The 23570-nt window shown below is 48.4% G+C and overlaps 1 protein-coding gene across 1 annotated transcript in view; it reads left to right on the top strand.

Moving 5' to 3' along the window:
* Positions 1–23570, top strand: part of ASAP3 (ArfGAP with SH3 domain, ankyrin repeat and PH domain 3) — an 85912-nt gene that overhangs the window by 10892 nt on the left and 51450 nt on the right. Inside the window, exons 2-4 of the mRNA XM_066638582.1 lie at positions 10210–10282; positions 12700–12845; positions 17358–17432. Coding sequence (XP_066494679.1) covers positions 10210–10282; positions 12700–12845; positions 17358–17432 — 294 coding nt within the window. The remainder of the gene's footprint in view (positions 1–10209; positions 10283–12699; positions 12846–17357; positions 17433–23570) is intronic.

Genomic DNA, 23570 nt, shown 5'->3' with positions numbered 1-23570 from the left:
CATTCAGCGCAGGACTCTGCCCTCCCCCCAAGTACCTGGAACTGACCCTGTGCAAAAGGATAAACAGCTCCCCCCCCCCACAATGTCCCTGTCTTTCCCTGTAGAGAGAGTCTTTCTAGCTGAGAGCAACTCTGTGATTGAAAACAGGGAACTGGTATGGAGCCGAAGGGTTAATCCCCTCTCCGACCGTGCTCTGGTCCCTATCCAAATTGCTCCCAATTGCTTCTTGAGAAAGAAAAAACTTGGGAATTCCAACCCAGAGCTCCCATGTCACATCCAGTTTGTCTCCCAACTGGCTTTCTTGTGTGCCAGACAGCCTATGCTAGTTTGCTGTCTATTTTTTTCTTGAGTGGGAGGTGATGGGGTGTGTGTGGTTTTTTTTCTTTTCTTGCTAATGTTATGTAGGCAATATTCGGAGAGGAAACAAAGCATTCAGGCTGTCCAGAGCAGGCAAATTGTAGAGTGTTAGTAACTTAATTGCCCACAGTGGAAACTTTAGCCTGCGATCTTTACTTCTGTAAACATTCTGAAATCTGACCACACAAGGAGACTCTGTGTGATGTTAAAGCAGTGTGCTAACAGGCCAGTTTTGTCACACAATAGGGACAAAAGCCAGCACAATTCTAATGCACCCTGCGCTCTGTTGTTGCTGTAAGCTTGGCAACAGCGCAGTGGAAGAGATCGCAGTGGTGAAAAGCTAACAACTTGGCCAAGGTCATCCCATGAGTTTGCACCCAAAGAGGGATTTGATCTTCAGACCCAAGAGACCCATTCTTCCTAGAAGCTGACCAGCTTTTAGATTATCAGTGGAATTCCATTTTGGTTTAGATCCCTGTGTTAGTCTCCAGGTCAGGAACCAGGGTTCATACTCCAACTCTTATTGGCTCCCTGAACTCTATTTAAGGGCCAAACTGTGTCATCAGAGCGAAAGCACTTGTTTTTTTTTATACACAAACTAGCTCATGGAGGGACCATCCTTTAGTGGTTCAGAGCCCTTTATTTCCATATAGTAGATTTAGAGTTCTATTTCTGTTGATTTCAGGTAAAGAGAGCTCTGCCTAAAGCCATGAAGAGCTACCACTCGGTGTTAAAAACACTCGCAGCCCAATCCCGTTTGCAGGGCTCCGCTGCTGGAACATGCATTTCACTGGTGGTAGCACCAGCGTCCCAGTGGAAGTGCCTAGATCCTGGTGTGTGTTGCAAGATGTTGCACTCACCAATGTCAAGCACACTGAGGGCAGCAGCTGGTGGCTGCATGTGCTTGCCACTGGTGGAGACGCCGTCCATCGGTGCCTAGTAAGGCGGAGATGGGAGAGACAGGCCTTTCTGGTTGGGGAGGGCCTGGGGGGTGAGGAAGAGATGGGGCAGGTGGATCCAGTGGTAGCAGCGCATGTGGGATCTTATCCCCCTCTTTTGAAAATTTCTCTGCCCAATAGCATAGCCAGAGGGGGGGCATGGTTAATACTGCAAGAGCCACAACGTGCCATGTAAGTGGCCCATCCAACTCGCTGTCAGAGCCATTCTGGACAGCAATGTGTTCACTTGCGTGGTGGTGTCACTGCCCAGAATGGCTCTGATGGTGAGTGGGCCACTTACATGGCAGGTTGCAATGTCTGCAGTACTTACCATTCTAAACCCCCCCCGGCTACACTACTGTCCCCACCCCTTTTCCCTCCTCAGATGTATGCCACTGAAGTAGGTGGCATATGAGGGGACCCACAGGCAACCCCAGGGCTTACACGGAAGTAAATAAAAAAATCTTTTTACTTGCCTTCATGTCACCCTCTTCTCCCCCCCTCCCCCGCCATGAGATACAGTGTGTGCCATTTTAGTGCGGCTGCATCAGTGCTGATGGTTGGGGACAAGTTTTTGGGCGCAGTTACTTGGACTTGTCAATATAAGGCACACAGCATTTTGTATTCTTATGGTTCCAGTGAGAATGTTCAAGGAAAATAGTTGAAAAACCTTCCCCCCCCCCCCATTCTGCTATCTAATCCAGATTCTTCTGCCCCTTCTGGGACTACTATTTAGTAAAGGAAGGACGGCCTGACTTCTTGGTGATGCACTTCCTGCAAACGTGTAGCTTTGCCCTCATTTAAGTGATGCTGCTGGGAGTCCAAGGTACCATTCCTGCACCCCATCAGGGAGATCCACTTGAGGAAACAGTCCATTAAAGTCTTGCTCCTGGAATCGTATACTGAATCTCTGCTGCCTTGCCTTGTGGCTTTCTCTTCTCTTCTGGGTATATTTGCCTTTGTCCCTAATTAGGCAGATAAGCTCAGCTTTATGAAGAGTTGTCATGATGGGAAAGGAGATTGCTGGAGTTTGCCCAAATGTGATTCTGATAACTGACTGCAGAAGAAACCAGGAAGCAATAATTGCATTGCACGTTGGGATACTGTATGTTGCACTCTCAATATAATGGGCTAATGGGGGTGGCAGAGAAAATAGCTTTTAACACAGAGTTCTTCTTCTGTTCTAATCATGCTACTCTGTCTCTAGGGCAGGACTGTATGTTCCTGAGCATGTGCAGGAAAGCCTCTACAACAGGGGTGCCCAAACCCTGGCTCTGGGGCCACTTGCGGCCCTTGAGGCCTCTCAATGCATCCCTCAGGGAGCCCCCAGTCTCCAGTGAGCCTCTGGCCCTCCGGAGATTTGTTGGAGCCCACACTGGCCCGATGCAACTGCTCTTAGCATGAGGGCAGCGTGTGTGACTTCTTGTGTGAGCTGTGGAATGAGGTCTTCCTCCACCACTTGCTGTTTCACATCTCCGATGCAGTAGCAGCAGCAAAGGAAAGGCCGGCCTTGCTTTGTGCAATGCCTTTTATAGGCCTTGAGCTATTTCAAGACCATTCATTCATATAAGTTCACCTTTAATATATTCATTTATGCAAACTTATGTAAATTTATTCAAATTTTGAATGTAAATTAATTCTTTTTTTTCCCCTGGCCCCCGACACAGTGTCAGAGAGACGATGTGGCCCTCCTGCCAAAAACTTTGGACACCCCTGCTCTACAACACAGAAACTCGGCTGTTGTTTAAAAAGAAAAAAGGTTTCTAGTCCTTAGGAGTCTAAGCTTTGAAGCGTGTTTCTGTAAAGGGCTGCACTAGCTCATATAATACTCTTCATCGCCCCCATTTTGCGGATGGGGGTGGCTGAGAAATGAGGCACAGTGATCAGCTCAAAGTTGCACTTTAGTTGTTGGAAGCAAGCCAGGCCCTGAGTCAACTGTTTTCTGGTAAGCTGCTGTCCTGAATCTTGTTATTCACAGTGCTTGAGGGTCCTGTCCCTGATGGGTTCGCTGAAATTCCAAAAGCAAAATGTTTATAAAACTTCAGTTGTTGCACCTTCCCCTCCCCGGTTCCAGCTGCTCTATTCCATGACTTCCTGGGGCAGTCAGTCATACTTCAGTTTTGCTATCTTTCCTCCAAATCCACCCTGGAATTCCTCCTTTTTTTTTTTTTTTGGTCTGCCCTGTTGCTCTGTGGTAGGTTGTTCATTAGATGAACATTAGTTATTCTTATATTCTGTCTGTCTGTAGGTTGTAGATCCTGTAGGAACTCCCCTTCCCCGCTTCTTGGGCCTTCCGCAACAAAGAGATCATTGGAAACCAAAGCACTCAGCTCTTTGTCAGATCCTTCTGCAGTTTTGTTGCTTTCTAAATCATGGGATGCTTGTCTGCACATAGTGCCTTTTCCCATTTACGGTGCCAATTTATGTTAGGGACTACCTGCAAGGGGTGCTGTGAGGCAGGTTTTTACAGTTGAGCCATTTTCATTTGATACATATGCAAATATGTATGGGGTGGATAAAAAGGCACTTCTCCCTCTTGCAGAGCACCAGAACCAAGGGACGTCCACTAAAACTCACAAGAAAGTCAGAACAGAAAGGAAATACAGCCCCCCGTATCTGCGGATCCTGTATCCATAGATTCACTTATCAATGGACTGAGTCTGTGCCCCCCCAGTGCATGCCCCGTCTGGAGGCAAGGGGTGTTCTGCTCCCTTCACCTCCAGAGGGTCCTCTGAGCCCAGCAGAGGCTGTGCATGTCCATCCGTGGCCTGTGCTGGGCTCAAACTGAACCTTAGAACAAAAAGGTCACTTCCGTTTTTTTTTTTGGGGGGGGGGGGAAGACCTTAGAAATGCATCTCCATTTTTTTTAAAAAAAGAAAACAGGAAGTTCATTTCTAAGGCCTACCACGAGCCTTCAGAAGCCTTCTGAGGCCCAAGGAGGTGGTATGCAGCCTCCCCAGGCTTCTGACCACCTCCCAGGAGCAGATTCCAGCCCTACCTGCAGATTTCAGTTATCCATGCTTTTCCTAATCCACAGGGGTTTAAGTAATGGAACCCCTGCGGATGCTGAGTTCAGACCATATTCTACTGCTTTCTGTCTCTGGAGGTTTCTTTAAGATGGTGAGTTTCAAAAATTGACACTGAAATTGATAAGGTACACTGCACTGCCCGTGGGGGACCCTGCTAATAAATGTCTCTCCCCCAAACTCCTGCAGACAGTGATTGAAAATTGCTGCTGTAGTAGTAGTAGTAACTTTATTGTCATTGTACTACAGCACAATGAAATTTATGCACCTTTTAGATACAAGCATAAATATATACTACAATTCCAACAATCACACACTCACCCACACATTCTATACAACATGCATCATAATATAAAAACAGTCATGTCGTGAGAATGGATGATGGCTGGATCCCAAAGGATCTCCTCTATGGAGAACTCGTGCAGGGAAAGTGCCCTATGGGTAGACCACAGCTGCAATACAAGGACATCTGCAAGAGGGATCTGAGGGCCTTAGGAGTGAACTTCAACAGGTGGGAAACCCTGGCCTCTGAGCGGCCCGCTTGGAGGCAGGCTGTGCAGCATGGCCTTTCCCAGTTTGAAGAGACACTTGGCCAACAGACTGAGGCAAAGAGGCAAAGAAGGAAGGCCCATAGCCAGGGAGTCAGACCAGGGACAGACTGCACTTGCTCCCAGTGTGGAAGGGATTGTCACTCCCGAATCGGCCTTTTCAGCCACACTAGATGCTGTTCCAGAACCACCATTCAGAGCGCGATACCATAGAATTTCGAGACTGAAGGTTGCCTACACTACATTATAACAGATCATAATGCCCAGGAGCATAGGAACAACTGTATCGCATTATTCAACGTAATTATGGCTGTGGGATAGAAACTGTTCAGGAGTCGTGTGGTGCTGCTCTGATATTTCTGTGTCATCTACCTGAAGGCAACAGTTCAAAGAACTTATGAGCCGGATGGAAGGGGTCTCTCAGAATACTATGTGACTTCTGCAGACAGCGAGATGTATAGATGTCCTCCAAAGCTGGTAGATGAAGGTTGATGATGTGCTGCGCGATCTTAATAGTTCTCTGCAGAGCTTTTTTGTCCCCTGCAGAGCATTTTCCTTACCACAGCAAGATATAGGTTAGGACACTCTCAATGGTGCAACGACAGTAAGACACAAGCAGCTGTTTACAATCAGCAGCTATTAGTCACAATTGCCTGAATTGGTCTAATCCCTCTTTAAAGCCAGCTCAGCAAATAAGAACTCTGAAAACCTGGACTGGTGTGTAGCAGCTCCTGGCATTTTGTGATGCCAGTAGCATGAGACGGAGCTGGCGCAGGGCATCCCCATAGTCCGTCCTCCTTATAGACTTTTGACCTCTTTGCTGTGCCAGCTGCTTAGGCCTTCCTCATGCCAAGATGCCAAGATGCCTCATGCCAGCCCCTTGAACCTGGAGGTTTCTCTGTGACTATGCTGCTATAATTCTAACTTTCATCGCCTCCTTCTTGGGCCAGCCATGCCAGTTGGCTCCGTTCAAGCCGTACCAGCCAGTTCCCACTTCATTGAGCCGTGCAAGTTGGAGAATGGGTGCCATTGATGACTAAGGGCCAGTGCACATAAAGAGGAGATTTCCAAAGAGGCTCCTTTCTGATAGCCGGTGGAGATTCTCTCCGACTCTGTGGGTGTACTTGGAAGGGTTTCAGGGCTGTCTCTGGAGTGCCGAGTGTAAATGAGATCCTTGCATGGAGCGGCTCTGCGGGAGCAAAGACGGATCAAATGTCTTCACAGATGGGGACTTGGTGAGGTCACCCCAGCTGCAGGTGCAGAGCTATCTTCTCTGAGCCCTTCTTTCTGGAGAAAAGCTAATTTCCTCCTTTACCTTTCATCATTGCATTGGTGTCTGAGCTGATCATCCTGGAGGAGGTGGTGGGTTGTGTATTTGAGGGAGGCTGAACTGTAGCTGGGTATATCACATGAGGCTTGCACAGCAGCCTGGTTCGGTTTGTGCTGGTGCAAGCTTGGTACTGAGGATGAGGCGGTTCTAGGGGGAACCCCAAACTGGGTCTGGAATACTGCAGAATATGATCTCCAAACCTCAGTCTGGAACTTCCATGAAATTCTAGCACTGGGATGTTTCAATGCAAATTATAAGTTCTTAGATGGTAACTAGCTTTGCCAAGGTAGGGCTGACATCGGAGGTTGGCATGGTCCCAAGAGATTCTAACCCACCATTCTCAAATTGTGCTCCTAGGAGCGCAACCATAAGTGGTTGCCATCTGCTTGGCCTACTCCAACGTGGGGCTCCCCAACAGCGGTGTAACTGGAAGATATTCTACCCCTGGGCAAAATGTCCAGGGCTGCCCTCTGACTTGGGTTACCCCCTCAGAATGCAATCAGACTCAAGCTTCCTAGGGCCTCAGAAGATCTTGTAATGCCTTCGAACGTCACTTCGTTCCGTCCATGTCTCCCCGAACCAGAAGTGACTTTCTTAAGGCCTTCCAAAGGCCTTAGAACACCCTCTGGATGTGACGGAATGCAAACACTGCTCTGGTCGCATTCGGAGGGGAAGTGGAGGCAAGTGAGGGGGCAGGATAAAAAAGTTTCAGTTTTAAAAAATTATTTAAAATAAAGAAGAATCCTCCTAAGCATCCCAAACACAGAATAGTCCCAGCTGTGTAGAAGAAGGTATGGGTGAAAATGTAGTCTTTTAACTGCAAAAGCTGAAATGATGGCACCACAGTGAGCAGACACCCCACCCATGGCTTACCTTCCTGCAGCCTCTGTTTCTCCCCTCCCCAAATAATGTTTCTCCAGTCACTTGTTGCCCTCCAAACTTCTCTTGCTTCATCCCATGATGACACACATTATCCCTTGTTTGACCCTAAACAATTGCTGTCCCTATTTTGGTGATTACACCCTTCAAGTATTTTCCAGTGCTGTGATCATACTTGCTCTTAGCTGATCCTTAGCCAAGCTATGGTTAACTCTTTGCTGAGCCTTTGGTTTCTGCTGCCTTTCCAGCCATTTCTTGCACAGTAATGCCCTCTTTGATGGTGCTTTTCTGGTGGTGGAATGCAGAAGACAGACGGACGCTTGCACCACCAGCAACTGGGGCCTGCAATTTATTTTTCTGGCTTAAGTGAGTGGGGAAATTAAAGCAGTGGGGCTTAGCATTCAAAATGAATGTGCATGCTAACTTTATGGACCACCCAGTTTCTATGGGCCAGAGCAAGTCCTACAATGGAGTTCTCGCCCCAGAGCTCCCAGCCACTGACTCATGCTCGAAGTGAAATGAGGCCATGAATTCTAATACTTGGATTCATTTAGACAGCCTGTTCGCTTTCCATTCTGTGCCAAAGGCTCAGGGTGGGTGACAGCTGAAGGCGACTGGGTGCTCCAGCACCAGCCTTCTGCCAACCTCCATTCTAGCAGCTCTGTTGTGAAAAGCAAACGTGTTAGAATTTGGATCAATAGCTAGTTGAGGTCCTGGGTATTCATTTAGTAAATGGCGGTAAAATTGGCCATTTGGTTCTGTGAACTCATTGAACTAGAACTCATTGGTGCAACAGAATTCATTGGTGCTGTGAACTCAGCTAGTCTCTTGCTGCCCTAGGCAGTGGGTGAGCCCTAAATAGCAATGTCTGCAGTGATCAGACTGGGAGATCATGTCTCTTTTTCTGCCCCCGCTCACCTTCTTGCACCAGTGTAAATTAAGATCTTTAGAATCCTGTTCCAATTTGTAATTTTAGGTTTCAGTTCCTCCTGGTTAGTGTTGGCAGAGATCTGGGTCCTGAGAGGGAGTGTGTATTTTTTGTGTGTGTGTGTGGATTGCTGCTGTACCTTGCTCTTCTTAATAACAGTACTAAACATTTGAATAGCCCCTCTTCTGAATGGGCGAAGTGTTTCTGATATATGATGTCAAGGCAACCTATGTGAGTTTCCCAGGTTGTTGCTCATCCAAGCCCTGATCTTTGGATCAAGCTCTGTGTCTATGGCAAAAAGGAAGGGCTTTTTCAATAGACCTGTTTCCCCCATTCATGGAGGCAGAGTCAGTTAAGCTGAAGAGGCTAGCCAACTCCTGTTGTCCAAATACAGGGCTCAGTCCTTTGTCCATTGCATTTTGCTGCTCAAGTCCCGGCTGCTGTGTTGTCTTTCCTGGTTTCTTTCTGAACACCTGGTGTTCTTAGCATTCATGCCAAATCCTGCCCCCCCTGGCTTTCCTCCTTTCTGGTTGGAGAAGAACAGGGTGGGGCTAAATTTGCACAAATTGAAACCTCTTCACCTCTTATGAGTGGTGTCCCTTTCTGGCTGTTGCTCTGTTCAGCGGAATACAGCTATACTGTATTCCAGTGGTTCTCAAACTTTTGGCACCGGGACCCACTTTTTAGAATAGCAGTCGGTCAGGACCCCCTGGAAGTGATGTCATTAAACCATTTCTGCCCAACATGTGCAACAGGGATCAAATGTGTACTGGGCAGAAATGAGTTAACCTGGAAGTGATGTCATGGCTGGAAGTGACATCATCAATTTAGGCTTCAAACCTACCTGTGATAAGCCAAAGGTCCCACTACACAGTGCACTCGTGCTGTTGTTTTGCATAGCTCAGAATTAAAATATTCCAGCTTGGAAGTCAAAGCAGAAGGCAGACTTGGATCCTTCTCCAACCACACAGCCCTCTCCCTTTCCAGCATCCCATCTTCCCACCTATTCAGGACAAAGCACCAGGCCTCTCTCAAACTGTGCCCAGCAGCTTTGTAGTCTGTATTTTCAGCTCTGTATTGTCACTGGCGACTGAGCTAGGTGCTATGTGACCCACCTGAAATTGGCTCGCAACCCACCTAGTGGGTCCCAACACATAGTTTCAGAAGCACTACTGTATTCATTTCAGGATTTAGTCCAAGGATGTGAAGTGCAGCAACTACAGTGCTTGAAGCTAAGTTTCCCTGATTCTTATGACGCTTGTCCCACTCTGCGGCTGTCAACTTCCCTCTGGTTCCTCCTGCCTGCGCACAGGAAGTTCTATCACAAACACTTGGACATTTATTTCTTGCAATAGGAGGCACATTTCTTTTTGTCTCTGACTACAAGTCCTAAGCAGGGACGGCTCATCCATAAGGCCAACTGAGGCAGTTGCCTAAGGTGAAAGATTGTCAAGGGGTGCCTGACTCTGCCAACACACTCACCTCCACTTCCACTGCTCCTCCTTGCACTCATTGGTTTGGAAAAAAAGAATGGGGGGATGGAACACAAAAGGAAGTGCAGAGGAGAAGGGAATTGTAGGCTGGAGCATTTCCTGTACGCTTGCCCTCTTTCTCACTAGCCCCAGTTTCCCCTATTTTGGCTGGAGCACATCTTAAAGGCACAGGGGAAAGAAGTCTGCATAAACATCTTCAAGCGTGATCTGCAACATAGCCTTATATTTGTATTTGTGACAATGGGCTTGCAGCCTAGGCTTCCCTGGGCCTGGGTATAGTTTCCCCTTTCTAGCCACATCCCTCTGTCTGAGCCAAGTGGTCCATCTCACCCAGATTTGTCTTCTGTGACTGGCAGTGGTGCTCTCTCCGGCAGGGGGTTTTCCAAGTGCTTGTTTTTAATGCCAGCGATTGAACTTTGAGGGCCTTTGCGCAGAAAAGCACATGCTCTCCCACTAAGACATGGCCTCTCTGCCTAAAGTGTGGATGTGGCCTGAGGCTACGCCTTGTTTTCTGCCCTTTGCCTTCAAAGCACTTTCTCTCCCAAGGCTCTCTAGACTTGGGTAGTCCGCAGCTGCCTTGCTCCTCTGCCAAGGGCGGGGAACTTCAAAAGGACTTCGTGTGGCCTGGCAGGCAGGCACTCTTCTCTCCCCCCCCCCCGCTTGGCACTACCCAGAGACTCTGACAATCCTTTTGTCTGTTTGCCTTGCAGAGCCTGGATGGAGACCAAGCCATTCTCCAGCGGATCAGAAAATATGTGAAAGCCATTCATGCCTCTGGCCTCAGTAAGTCAATGCTCCATGCATGCTGGCACAGGGCAGGAGAGAGCAGGGAGATCTGTGGGGTATGGACAGGTGGCTGGCAGGTGTCTGGATAAGCAAAGTGTAAACTGACCCACTACGCAAGGCTTTGAAGAATTTCTCCACCTCCCCACCCTGTCCTTTACAATGTGCGGGCTCAGGCTGGATATGAGACCTCTGGCCCAGGTGTACTACCTGTTTTTTTCAATTACATATTAACTTCTAGCAATCTGCATCTTGAGGAACAGATATTGCCCTTGGCCACTGGTGGTCCTGGCTGTCCTGCTGCCCCGGGTCTGTAGGATAAAGTGCTCCCCCGGACCAGAAGTAATTGCGGCGACATCATCATGTTACCGTAATTACGTCCGATATTATTGTGCTGATCTGAGGACTGCCCACTTCTCACGAAGTGGATGACCCTCAAATCAGTGTGGTCCAGAAGCACACCATAGTAGCTGTGAGATCTCATCCTCTATCAGCGCAATTCTGCACTGATCTGAGGACCACCCCATTTCCCCGACCATGCTGCCAAATTGCTTATGCTTTGAAAAAATTGGGCAGCGGTGGGGGCAATGGATAGTGCCGTCACCTCCACAGGTGTGCCACCCAGGGGCACTTGTCTCTCTTGACTCCCCCTAGGTACACCATTGCCCTTGGCTGTCCATCGTGCAGTCTCTCAACTAATAATAATAATACAGGTATTTCTATACCGCCTTTCTTGGTCCTCAGATTTCTCCTTAGACTTTATTCAAGGCGGTTTACATAGGCAGGCAAATTTAAATCCCCGTAGGGAACTTTATGCTTGGACTTTATGTTTGGAACTTTATGTTTGGAAGTTGTTTGGAACTTAATGATAATAATAATAGTGCAGGTATTTCTATACCGCCTTTCTTGGTCCTCAGATTTCTCCTCGGACTTTATTCAAGTCCTTAATTAAATCCCTGTAGGGATTTTTACAATTTGAAAGAAGGTTCTATCTTTCAAGAAACCACAACATTCAGATGTTTCTTTCTTGATCTGGTCGCACATTCTGGCCTCCATCCTCCCACGCTCAGAGCAGATGGAATAGCTCGGCTCAGCTTGTCAGCTGCTTCAAGGTCGCACGGTGCCGGTGGCCTCGAACTGGCGACCTTCGGATGTTATCTTCAGGCAAATGGAGGCTCAGCCCTCTAGACCAGACCTCCTGCCCTGTTATCCATCTGCCCTCTATTCTATTCTGCCCTCTTATCCATCTACAGCGCTCACACCCTTGTTCTCTCTTGACCTCAGTTTAAGCCTTTGCTTTCTGTTGTGAGCATTCTACGACCAGTCCTTCCTTCTCAACAGCTAAAAATGGTTGTGGCTATTTCATGATGTTGCACTGGCCAGCAGGGTAATGCCCTTTGGCACAGTCCTATGCATGTCTGTAAGTAAGCGCCGTCATACTCCGAGGAAAGTGTGTACAGTATAGGAGTGCAGCCCTAAATAAAGTTGTTGGCTGACTTCATTTTTGCATGATCTGTTTAAAAGAAAATGACAACACCAAAAGTGCACACTCGGGATCTCACAAGTTAAGACAGAACTAATCTGTATTTGATAATCCTGAACATGAGCTCAGAATCAGGGCACATCCGTGGTACTTGTGGATGCAGTGGCATCATTCAGGGGATGCAGGCCACACCAGGTAAGGCACACGGGGGAGGGGGTGACAGAACTACTGGCCAAAATTTTTTTTAAATCTTGGTATTTTTGAATAATACCATCATGTTATATATCAATTGATGGGTAATTTCATGTGGGATGCAGTGAAACAAACCACATTGAAATATCTCTGTTCTGTCAAAAATTCTAGCCAAAAATACAGCAGGGGTGGAGCAACGGTGCATAACCACACCCACTTCCCAGGGCATTACCCCACCCACTGACTACTGGAGGATGCCCGTCATGGGTGTCATGTTGGCCTCCTTTACTGTGTGATGCAAACCCTAGTGATGCCACTGTGTGGATGTCTGTGAAGGAAACCTACTGGGAAGGCGCACCTCCCCACCTTGACAGTGGGCTCACCAGTATCCAGGGTCAGGTTTGTTCCCAGTTATAGCCCCTTAACCTAGCTAGAGATGCCACAAATTGGCACCTTTTGCATGCTGAACAGTCTGAGCTTGTCCTTACCCCTCTAAAAGTTTCTCATGGAAGCCACTGCTATTATGGAAGACGGCAAACCCAGGCCAGCTTACCAAGGCACCGTCAAGTGAGTCCATAACTATGATGAACTTTGAACTTGGGTCCAAATTCAGCATGCTTTCTCATGGATCAGAGTTATGGCATTTCCGTGCTTCCTTTTAGAGTAATCTAAACTGGAAGAAGGTTCTTCCTTACCGGGATTGCTTCTGGTGGCCTTTTCATACCGATGTCTCCTTCCTTAGCACATGTGGAGAATGAGGAGCAATACAGTGAAACTCTGGAGAACTTCGGCAACAATCACTTGTCCCAGAACAATCATGAGCTTTCCACAGGCTTCCTGAACCTCGCCGTCTTCACCCGGGAAGTGACGGCACTCTTCAAGAACTTGGTAAGAGGCGTGGTGGGGCTGGAAGTGAAGGTTGTCATGGGCTTCGACTCCATTGCTCTAGTGCTTTTCGAAAGGAATCCAGGAATCAGGAAGAGGGTGATGGGGCGAAAGAGGAAATGTGGAGGAGTGTGATGGGCCACAGCAGTGGTTCTCAAAAGTTTTGTTCCCTAGAGCCCTTTATGCTCCAAAACAGAGTCCTTGGGAGCTCTGCTGGCACAGGGTCAGAGTCTCAGGGAAGCCCCAGAGCACCAGTGTGTGTGCAGAGTGGTCCAGTGCCAAGCAGATGGTGTGCATGGAGCCTTGAAGAGCATCAAGAAACTCTAGAACACCAGTCTTCTTTCCTCTCCTCCCTTCTGTGCTTCTCCTCTTGCTTCATTCCCTTCTTCTTTCCAAATCGAAGGAGCAGGAATCGTGGAGGCACTGAACAGTGTGCCATTGGGTAAGAGGAGGGTGGCATTGGCATGATGCCTCTGGTACCAGGAGGTCTTGGGCCAGCTCTGACACACTAAAGGGCCTCCTGTCCACATTAATGATTGCACAAGTGGAGAATGCACACACTTTGAGAATGATCTCCTTTTCCCTCCAGGTATCAAATATTGTGCTTGGCAAATGCGAAGCCCTTGCAGTAAAAGCACCACCATGTGCAAAAGTGCAAGGATTCAACCTAACAAATGTGCATTTATTTCATAAAAATAGAGAGAATGTGGATTGGGGGCAAACTGTCCCCCTGCCCTTGAGGAGGTCTGGCTTTCTTTCTCCGTGGGGTGCAAAAGACTGTATCCTACCAAGGCGGTGTGTGGTTAGCAATGCCCAAGTGGTGGAGAATATGCCAGCCTTATCTGGGACAACAGCTTCCTATTTCACCCACTGCTTGTCCGGAAAGCAAGTTTCCTTTCTGGCACACATCCAGTTCAGTGCTGTGAGTCAATGCAAAAGCCCACTTACTGTGCAGGCTGTTTCAAGGCGCTTTGCTTGGTGAAGGGGAAGGATGTTGGGTAAGAGAGCAGGAGTGTACAGTTAATATTGACCTTGCCCTATTTGGCAAAGATCCCCAGTTTGAAGGGGGAAAGCCATGGGCTGCATCTCTGCCCCCCACTGCCGTTAATGATTGTCAGTTACTGTTCCGGTCCTCTCCCACTCCCGTCCAGTCTACCCTTGTTGATCTAAAGTGGATTAGAAGCCTCCAGACACGAACTGTGTGTCTCATGGATAGAATTTGAGAGGACCAGGCAACAAGTTGTGTGTTGTCAAACAGCAGTCTGTGTGGAAACCCACTCACAAATCTGCAGGATTTTCAAAAACTAGTGATTTGATGGGGGGAGGGGCAGATCTGACTTTTAAAGTTTGGAGGGGGAGCAAAGTCAAAAGAGTCTGAGGCAACCAATTAACTGTCATCTTTTCCACTGTAGTGGAGAGAGGAAAGATTGGCACAAGGCCCATCCTTTTATTTAACTCTATTTTATTTTTATGTACAGTTTTTTTTTTTCAGGAACAGCCAGTTGTGTCTGAGCTCTTAAGTGCAAAGTCCCGTTTTCCATCTCCGAAACACTCTGAAACACACTCCAAAACTCAGAATTGGCCCATGGATCAGGCAAATAAGGCTGGCAAATAGAACCAGGGCCAGCTCAAGATCAGCATGCCAAATACTGTCCCCTTACCTGGTGATATGCCAGCCTTTGCTCCTCTTACATTCAAGCCCACTGTTCTCCTCTATTTCACGCTTCTGCTTTGTCTCCCTGCTTTGTTCTTCTTTTCCAAACTGGAGTATGGGAGGAGGAAGATCAGTGGGAGGCAAGGAAGTGGATCGAAGGGGTGCCAGTCTGCTGCCTGAGGGCCAAATCCTGCCAAACTTTCCAAAGTACCAAAGGGGCATGTGCTGCATCCTGAGGTAGGGAGACTGTCACAGAGGCCTTCTCCAGGAAGGAAATATTTGTTCCCTTTCCTCAGGGCTGCACTGCCGCTGCACCAGCACTGGAGAGTTGGATAGGATTGGGCCTGGCGCCAGTTCAGTTGGCCACATGGGTGAGCCAGCCCTGCATATAGAAGTCTTTAAACTGTTATTACTGTTAAGCGGTTGGGTCAGAAACCACAGCTATTCTACGGCAAAAAGATTAGACCGTTCGTTCTGAATGTACAGTGCTGTTTGCCTGCCTCTCCACCCCTGAATTTGATTGCTGCTAAAACCCTTCATCTGTTTGATGGAGAACCTTGGGAGCCCTGTTAATGGAGACGTTGATCTTGGGTTTAGGCAAACCACACGCCCTGTGTTTGCTTCACTTGCCCCAGCTGTGGCTAAGGTACATCTGTGCTTGATCAGAATACAGAGCTTTGGCTCTGCTTTTAGTTCCCCAGTCAGCATGTCGGTGGGTGGTATGGGTTTATTTATTTTGGTTCTTGAGAGAGACCTCCAGCTCTGGTGGTGGGTTTCTTAATTTTTCTCTTTGTACAGCTCCTCTCCCCATGGAGGTTTCCCTGAGATGGTGTCTGATGCTGAGATGGTGCTGCAGGCTTCCAGGTTGCCATTGGAGCAAAATGTGGTCCTTGCTTTTCTTGACATGTTGCAGTTTTGGCTGTATGATCTTCTAGCTCTCCCTTCCCCCGTCCAGCTTTGGATTGTGGCTTTTGGGTAGTGGGAAGAGAATGCCAATGGCCTGCATTTGTGGTCCTGAAGGAGCAGCCCTCACACAGCTCTGGCTTGTGGCAAGTTCCACACTCAACATCTTACGCTGTCCAGGAGACATCTATTGCAGGGAAAAGGTCTGGCTGGTCATGCAAGAAATGGAAGGTTTAGTTTTCAAGCCTTTCACCCCGTTCCCATTTTTGTTTTGCTCTGAAATCTCTCTGAAATTGGTTGGAGAATGATTGAAGAGTCTTATTTGTAGTTGAAATAAAGCATTTGTAGTTGGGACAAACAGGAAGAAAGCTTAAGGACTTGTAGGGTTTGTGAGGAGTGCAGGCCTACCCTCATATCCTTGGATCCAGAATCCCTGGATTCACTTATCTATGGTTCTCTTGTCTGTCCTACCATACCCTTAACTTTAGTTGTTTTTTTAATTAGCAGTGGAAAAACACATTTTCTTAACACAAGGAGAATTTCTCGCTTAACTTAGGAACGCAACATACATGCCGGCAGCCTGCATGCTGGAAGAAGGAAATTAACCAAACTAACCAGGAAGCTTCCTGCTTCCTGTTAACACTCTGGCTGTGTTCCTTTAGCATGCAGGCTGCCTCGGTTAAGTGAGAAACTGTTCCTCTATTAAGCAAGAAAATGTGTGCTTCCTTTGCTAATAAAGAAAAATGAAGGTAATGGGTATGGGGGCCACTGGGGGGCACGGAATATTGTATACAGGGTTCCCCCCATATCCGTGGTTTCTGTACTGTATACCAGGGCTTTTCAAACTGGGGCATTGCGACACCCCAGCCTGTTTCCCCTTAAGGGGCAGGGGCAGCCTGGAGGCAGGGAGGAGGCAGCAATGCTATCCCCAGGATCGCGCCGCTCAGGGGGGCTGCAGGGGTTTGGGTCCACTTACCCAAGCCTCCTGCAGCCTCCCGGGGATGCGGGGAGCCCTGCGCGACCTTCTGCAGGGCTCCCCGCAGCTTTGAAAGCGAAAGCGGAGCGATCACGCCCCGCCTCCGCTAAAGCAAAAGTAGAGTGCGATCACTCCACTTTTCACTTCTGAAGCTGCGGGGAGCCCTGCAGAAGGTTGCGCAGGGCTCCCCGCACCCCCGGGAGGCTGCAGGAGGCTCAGGTAAGTGGACTCAAGCTCCTGCAGCCCCTCTGAGCGGCACGATCCTGGGGATTGCGCCGCTGCCTTCCCCCTGCCCCCGCAAGAACTTGGAGCAGCTCAAGCTCTCCCTGAGAGTTTGAAAACTGCTGCTATATACCTATACTTCCTTAGCAGCAGCCCTCACAAAAACTACAAGTTCCATGAACACCTTCACCTTCCTTATTGTTTAGAGAATAGCTCCACTTCTGAGCTGCTTCAGAACAAGGTAAAATAGCTCTTTTTTTTTTTCCTTTCCCCCTTGCACATCCGACTTCTCAGCCTGGTCTCCCCCCTCCTCCCCAGCTCACAAGCAGCTGTTCTTAGGAGCCGAGGAGGGTGTACTGCATTGACCCATGTATAAGCTGACCCAGGTTTTCGGGGTCAATTTCAAGGCATATTTTTTGACTTGCACAAGTATATATGGTAAATTTTTCTCAGCACTACCTGGCACTACCAGGGTTTGAACTTGGTACTTTCTTCATTCAGATCAGATGAGCTAAACCCTTTTACGTCGTTAAAGGTTTTACATAGTTAACATCCAGCAGGGGATGGAAAAAAGTTTGGTAGTTGCCTGTTTATCAGTATTTTTTGGTACATTGTTGATTAATGTGTGCTTAGTTTTTGTAATCATGCATATTACATACGTATAATTCTCCTTTTGTTTTGTCTTTGGTTTGGTTCTGTTTTTCGATTCATGAATAAAGATGGAAAATAAAAACAACTCTGTTCAACTGGCTTCTTCCAGGTGCAGAATCTGAACAATATTGTCTCCTTTCCTCTGGACAGTCTGCTGAAAGGGCAGCTTAAAGACAGCCGGCTGGTGAGTGTCCTCCAAACACTTGGGTGTCCTTCTTTAAGTTGCAGGGAGAGAAGAAACCAGCTTAGATGGCTTAATGTGCCACTTGGATGCTGTTTGGTCTTCAGCCACACGTGTTTCTGAGCTTGGGGTGAGGCTCTTTGGAGAAGAGGTAGAATGGCTCTCTGGGATTTTGGATGGGATCCTGCTTTGGAGATCAGAAATTGAATCTGGGAACTTCCTGCATGCAAAATGGATGTTCTGTCCTTGACAGAAAGGGCAAAGACAGGGTATGAGTTTCTTGCATAAAATTCTGTGCCTGCTGGCAAATCATTCTTGGCTCTGCCTGTCTCCTCCTTGCTTCTGAGATTTCACCTGCTGTAGGGATTGGAAATGTAAACATTTTTTTAAATCCCACTTCCCAGTAAACTGCATATTGTACCCAATGCTTATTTATAGCCTTACAGGTGGCCAGTATAGACCCAGTTGCCAAATCCACTGAACTGAGGGTTCTGTTGAGCTTGGAATGCACAAACTATAGGAAATGGAGAATTGTTGCACTCCCATCTCCTCCTGTTTCCCTGTGGTTTTTCTTCTCCTAGGCCTGCCTCAGAGGCAACTGACTGAACTGGGAAGTCTGCTTTATACTGTTTAACAGGATCGGTCAGTTTCCTCTTCTCTTGGGGGACTTGGACAGCATCCACTTTTGGACAGGAAAAAGTTTTCCCACTACCATCAATGCCGTTTAATCAATCACTGTTTGTGTTTACGCTATACATTGTTGACAAATATGTGGTGATTGTGCTCTTTCTTCTGTGTCCCTCCCCTTCTAGAAATTGGTAACTTTGCAGCAGTGGCATTCCTGGGGGTCCCTGCGCCCGGGGCAACCCCCAGTTTTCTGCCCCCCACCCCGTTTCGCCCCCCCTTCTCTGCCCCCCCACACCTGACCCAGAAGTAATTGCGGTGATGTCATTGTCACCGCAATTACTTCCGCGCAGCTCCCCCTTTGAAAACAAGGGGGAACAGAGGAGGCAGCCGAGGCCCCCACGGAGCCTTCCACGCCACTTGCAAGCAGTGTGGAAGGCTCTGTGGGCACCTGGGAAGCGGCACACGTCTCCTCCGAATGGAGGAGGCGCTTGCAGCTTCCCCTCTGCCTCTGAGGGATGCCCTCAGAGGCGGAGCAGGAGTGCCCAGGAGCGCTCCCGGCAGGCAGCGGGAAGCTGCCTCTCAGGCAGCGTCTTAGCACCGACTGGGCCGCCCCCCTCCTTTATAGGAGGTAACGAGATGGGTGCCCTAGAGCGTCAGTGCCTCTCTAGGGCACCTGTCTCCTATCCTCCTATAAAGGAGGAGGGGAGGGGGGCAGCTCAGTCGACACCGAGGTGCTGACGGAGAGGCAGCAAGCTGCCTCTCCGCAGTGCTCCTGGGTGCTTCTCGGGGGCAGGGGTGGGGGTCCGAGAGGTGCCCCTGGAGGGTCGGCGCTCGGGGCATTTGCCCTGTTTACCCCCCCCAGGACCGCCAGTGCTTTGCAGAAAGGCTGCATGGTCAGACGGATGGGTCGTTTTGTAGATTTGCCATTTTCTTCTGGGTGCAATGGAACAATAGCTAACCTGCCTGCCTGGAGTGGCATGCACCAGCTGAGCTAGTCTAGTCTTATCTGTTGAGCTTGGATATTCAGGTGATCATAAACTATCCAATCAGATGGAGGAGTGACATCACTTCTTAGGTTACTTAAGGTGAAGCCCGAGGATGCTCTTGTGTGTTCCAGCTTGGCTCCCACAAAGATCACATCTGTGTGTAGACAAGCTTTCCCCTCCTGGGGATCAGAAGCATGTAATGGACTTTTCAGGCTGAACTTGGAGTAAGTACAATGTAGTGAAGCAGTGAAATGTAAGGTTAGGAGACTATCAGCAAAATCTTATCGTGTGTTGGAACAGGCAGGCCAGGAGGCCTGCGCTGTATCCAGCGCAAGATAGGGGCTCAAAGTGGCTTAGCTGGAGGTAAGGGGAAACTCTTCCCCTTACCCCAGGTAAGCCACTACAGCCCCAATGGGTCTTCTCAGACTTGCACCACCTCCGGTGGTGACATAAGTCCAAGGAGAGTGGAGTGGCTTGCGGCCGCTCTGCGCTGCTCAGGAACAGGGGCTAGGATCTGGCACATCTGCTGGGTCCCATCCCTGCCTGTCATCCCCCAGGACTGCCCTCCCCCAGCTCTCCCCCCCCTTGGAACACCTCTGTCCAGCTTCCTCCATCCCCCCCCCCCCAGACCCCTGCATCAATTGAGCTGGACAAATGCAACCTACCTGGGGCAAGCTGCCATGGAGGCTGGATGCAGTCTCCGTGCTCCAGCGCATCTCCATGCGCTGTCATGGCTTGCTCCTGAGGAGCCACAAACATGCTTTATGGCATGTTTGTGACCCTCCTGGGCCAGCGCAAGGGACTTGCGTCAGCCCAAGGGCACTTTAGGATTGAGCCTTATTTTGCTTTTAAGTTTGCCTTTAACTGCCTGCTTATATTTCTGCTCCACATGTGTGCGCTGCCAACGCCTAGTTATTTTCCAAGTCTCTTATATTCTTGTTGCATTATCCATCCACCCATTTTAAATAAACCTCCTTTTTACTTTCTTAACTCTGTACCTGCTTGTTCTTGGTTGAACTGGAAACCTTACCTAATCTGCTTGAGCCCCTGGACTCCATGCTACAGCATAGATCTGTGAGGAATTAGCCCCCATAAGGGAGACTTTCAAGGCAAGTCTGTTTGTTCTTGTCACATCAGCAGCATACAGCAGCATGACTTTGGCATAGATCAGGAAGAAGAGGCTTCCCTTTTCAATCCCCACATGTGCCCTGGAGGTGTTGCGCTCTCTGCGCGTGACGAGGTTGGAAAGCTGTTCAGACAGAAAGATTGCATGTTTATCTCCTCACTGCAGAGCACGCCAGCATGATTTTGTACTGTCTAAGCATTTTCTCAGTATGTTGAACATTGGCAACTGTGCCTTGCAAAAGGTAAAAATCAGGATAAGATGCAAACTCTTAGAACTATATATGAAGTTTGAGATTCTGGAAAACCCCCTTGAAGTCAAGAGATGGGATTATATGTAAATTTTGCTTTTGTTTTGCATAACTCCTTCTGCTTCTAATGGAAAGAGTGAGAGTCATTATATTTTATTACAGTATATTTTGATCCTGCTTTTTAACCTGGCCAGGCTTCAAAAGCAAGTTAGGGAGCGATGCTAACTAACTTTCCTGCACCAAGGTAAGGGCAATGCAGCTTCGAGGTATGGGAACAAACAATTCCTTTACCTTGAAGAGGCCTCCGTGAGATGAAAAGAGGATGCAGCGCACGTCCCATTGGAACCGCTATGCCAGTGCTGGAAAGTTAGTTAGGATTTGCGCCTTAGTCTGGAATCTTATGCAGACTTACCTGGGAGCAAGCCTCACTGGATTGCTCCACAGGCTTGTTCCATGAACCATGGCATTTCCTTCTGCTTAGACATGCCTAGGATTGTGTTGTCGCAATTTTAAAATAGTAATTAAAAGGGGCGCTGTATTGGGTGGAAGCATTTACAGGAGCCTGGCTACTGGTGGATTCATGGGGTGGAGTAGGGGGCTGGTTGATTGCCAAAATGCTAACCCAGAGCCTACAAAAGCAGCCGCTCCATCATTCTGCAGGGACTTCTCTGATCCCTGGTGTTGATGATGCAGTTCAGGGTTCCAAGGTCTTCATTCCACAAGGGGGGGGGGGAATAATGTGGGGAAAAAGAGCAGCTTATGGATTCAAGGGAGTATGGGAAGTAATGGAACTCATCCTTGATGCCCTGTTGTCCCACCGACAGTCAGGTGTCTGTGACTTTTGCCAGTCATCGCTCTGCAAAGTTTCATGCCTCCCGGATGTTGAACCAGGGGACACCCACTAAAATTGAGTGTTGGGAGAGTTAGAACAGACAAGAGAAAATATTTCTTTACACAGCATGTGGTTGGTCCATGGAACTCCTTGCCACAGGATGTGGTGACGGCATCTGGCCTGGACACCTTTAAAAAGGGATTGGACAAGTTTCTGGAGGAAAAATCCATTACGGGGTACAAGCCATGATGTGTATGCGCAACCTCCTGATTTTAGAAATGGGCTATGTCAGAATGCCAGATGCAAGGGAGGGCACCAGGATGAGGTCTCTTGTTATCTGGAGTGCTCCCTGGGGCATTTGGTGGGCCGCTGTGAGATACAGGAAGCTGGGCTAGATGGGCCTATGGCCTGATCCAGTGGGGCTGTTCTTATGTTCTTAACTACAATTCCCAGGAAGCCTTGCAGGTCTCTTGTTATCTGGTGCGCTCCCTGGGGCATTTGGTGGGCCGCTGTGAGATACAGGAAGCTGGACTAGATGGGCCTATGGCCTGATCCAGTGGGGCTGTTCTTATGTTCTTATGTTTTAAACACCCAAAAAAGTGATAATCCTCAGGTTGCTGAATGCTGTACCTAATGCCAAATTCCTTGCAGAAGAGGCATTGCAAAATACCCACCCCTACTTTCTTCTTTCTCCCTGCCTTGCTAATTACTTTACTTTGTTCTAAAGCTCAGTGAGGGGGTGGAACCTGCAAATGGGTGGCAGCCTGGTTAAAGTTGGCTCGCACCAGAGGTGCCACATCATTTGCTTAAAACATTTTTAAAAAAATACAATTCAAAAGAGAGAGGAAGAAGAGAGAGTGAAGGGCGCATCTGTGTGCTTCATATTTTCTACTAGTGCTGTTTGAATTGAACCAGAATGGCTTCTTTTCCTCTCTTCAACCATAAAAAGAAATCTTGGTAATGTATAATTTGACCACCCTCTATTGGACACACGTACAGGACATCCTGGTGCCAGACTTGGAATAACCCTCTGCTTACCTGTCAGTAGCAACTTTTGTCCCTCCACGCTTCATTTCCTAGATGCAGTGAGGAATTGGGGAATAGGATAGAAGAAGCCTTGTCTTTTTTTTCTTCCATTTCATTCTCCAATTCCATCTCTGATGCTCTAGCCCAGGGGTGTCCAAAGTTTTTGGCAGGAGGGCCACATCATCTCTCTGACACTGTGTTGGGGGCCAGGGAAAAAAAAGAATTAATTTACATTTAAAATTTGAATAAATTTACATAAATGAATATATTAAAGATGAACTTATATGAATGAATGAAGGTCTTGCAATAGATCAAGGCCCATAAAAGGCCTTGTAGAAAGCAAAGCTGGCCTTTCCTTCTCTGCCACTGCTGCATCACAGATGTGAAACAGCAAGCAGTGGAGGGAGCCCTCATCCTACAGCTAATGCAAGACGTCAAACAGTTGCTCTCACGCTGAGAGCAGTTGCGTCCGGCCAGTGTGGGCTCCAACAAATCTGCGGAGGGCCAGAGGCTCGTTGGAGACTGGGGGCTCCCTGAGGGCCGCATTGAGAGGCCTCAAGGGCCGCAAGTGGCCCCAGGGCCGGGGTTTGGGCACCCCTGCTCTAGCCCAACAATTTTCAACCACTATGCCACGGCACACTGGTGTGTCGCAGATGGTGCGCAGGTGTGCCATGGGAGTTCAGAGGGGTCATTTATTAGTAGGGCAATTGGGGAATTTGAGCCCCCTACCAACAGCATGGTGCGCCTTGTTAATGGCCAAAAAACTGATGGTGTGCCTTGGCAATGTTAGTACTTTGTCAGTGTGCCGTGAGATGAAAAAGATTGAAAATCGCTGCTCTAGCCCATGAGTCTCCAAAGTATGGTCTGCGGGCTACATCTGGCCTGTGAAGACCGTCCAGCAGGCCCACAGAGACTCATCAGCTTGAGGGGATCCTCCAGCCCGCAAAGTCCAACCTTGCAGAGCTCTTGCAGGAGCTTCAGAGTGGTTACACAACCTGTGGGGCTCTTCAGCGTTCTCACGCGACCACAAGAATTTAAACGCAACGTGTGGGTTCCACTTGGAGAGGCTGCAGGAATGGGTTTTTGGACTGCTTTGTAAGGAAATTCCCCCTCCTTTGCTCTGAAAGTGTTTAGGACTGGTTTGCGAGGAGATCTTTCCTCCCCCCTCTTCCTTTTGTTGCTTTCAGTGTGCTTTGAACTGGTTGAACTGGAGATCTTTTCCTCCCCCTCTTTCCCTCTCTAAGATATTTATTATTTATTTAAATTTTAAATATAAATGTATTTTTTCTGGCCGTCA

Source organism: Tiliqua scincoides, chromosome 10 (genome assembly GCF_035046505.1).
Source record: "Tiliqua scincoides isolate rTilSci1 chromosome 10, rTilSci1.hap2, whole genome shotgun sequence".
In the NCBI taxonomy this organism is placed as follows: domain Eukaryota; kingdom Metazoa; phylum Chordata; class Lepidosauria; order Squamata; family Scincidae; genus Tiliqua; species Tiliqua scincoides.
Note: the sequence above shows the minus strand (reverse complement) of the source record. Positions and strands in the feature narration are given on the sequence as shown.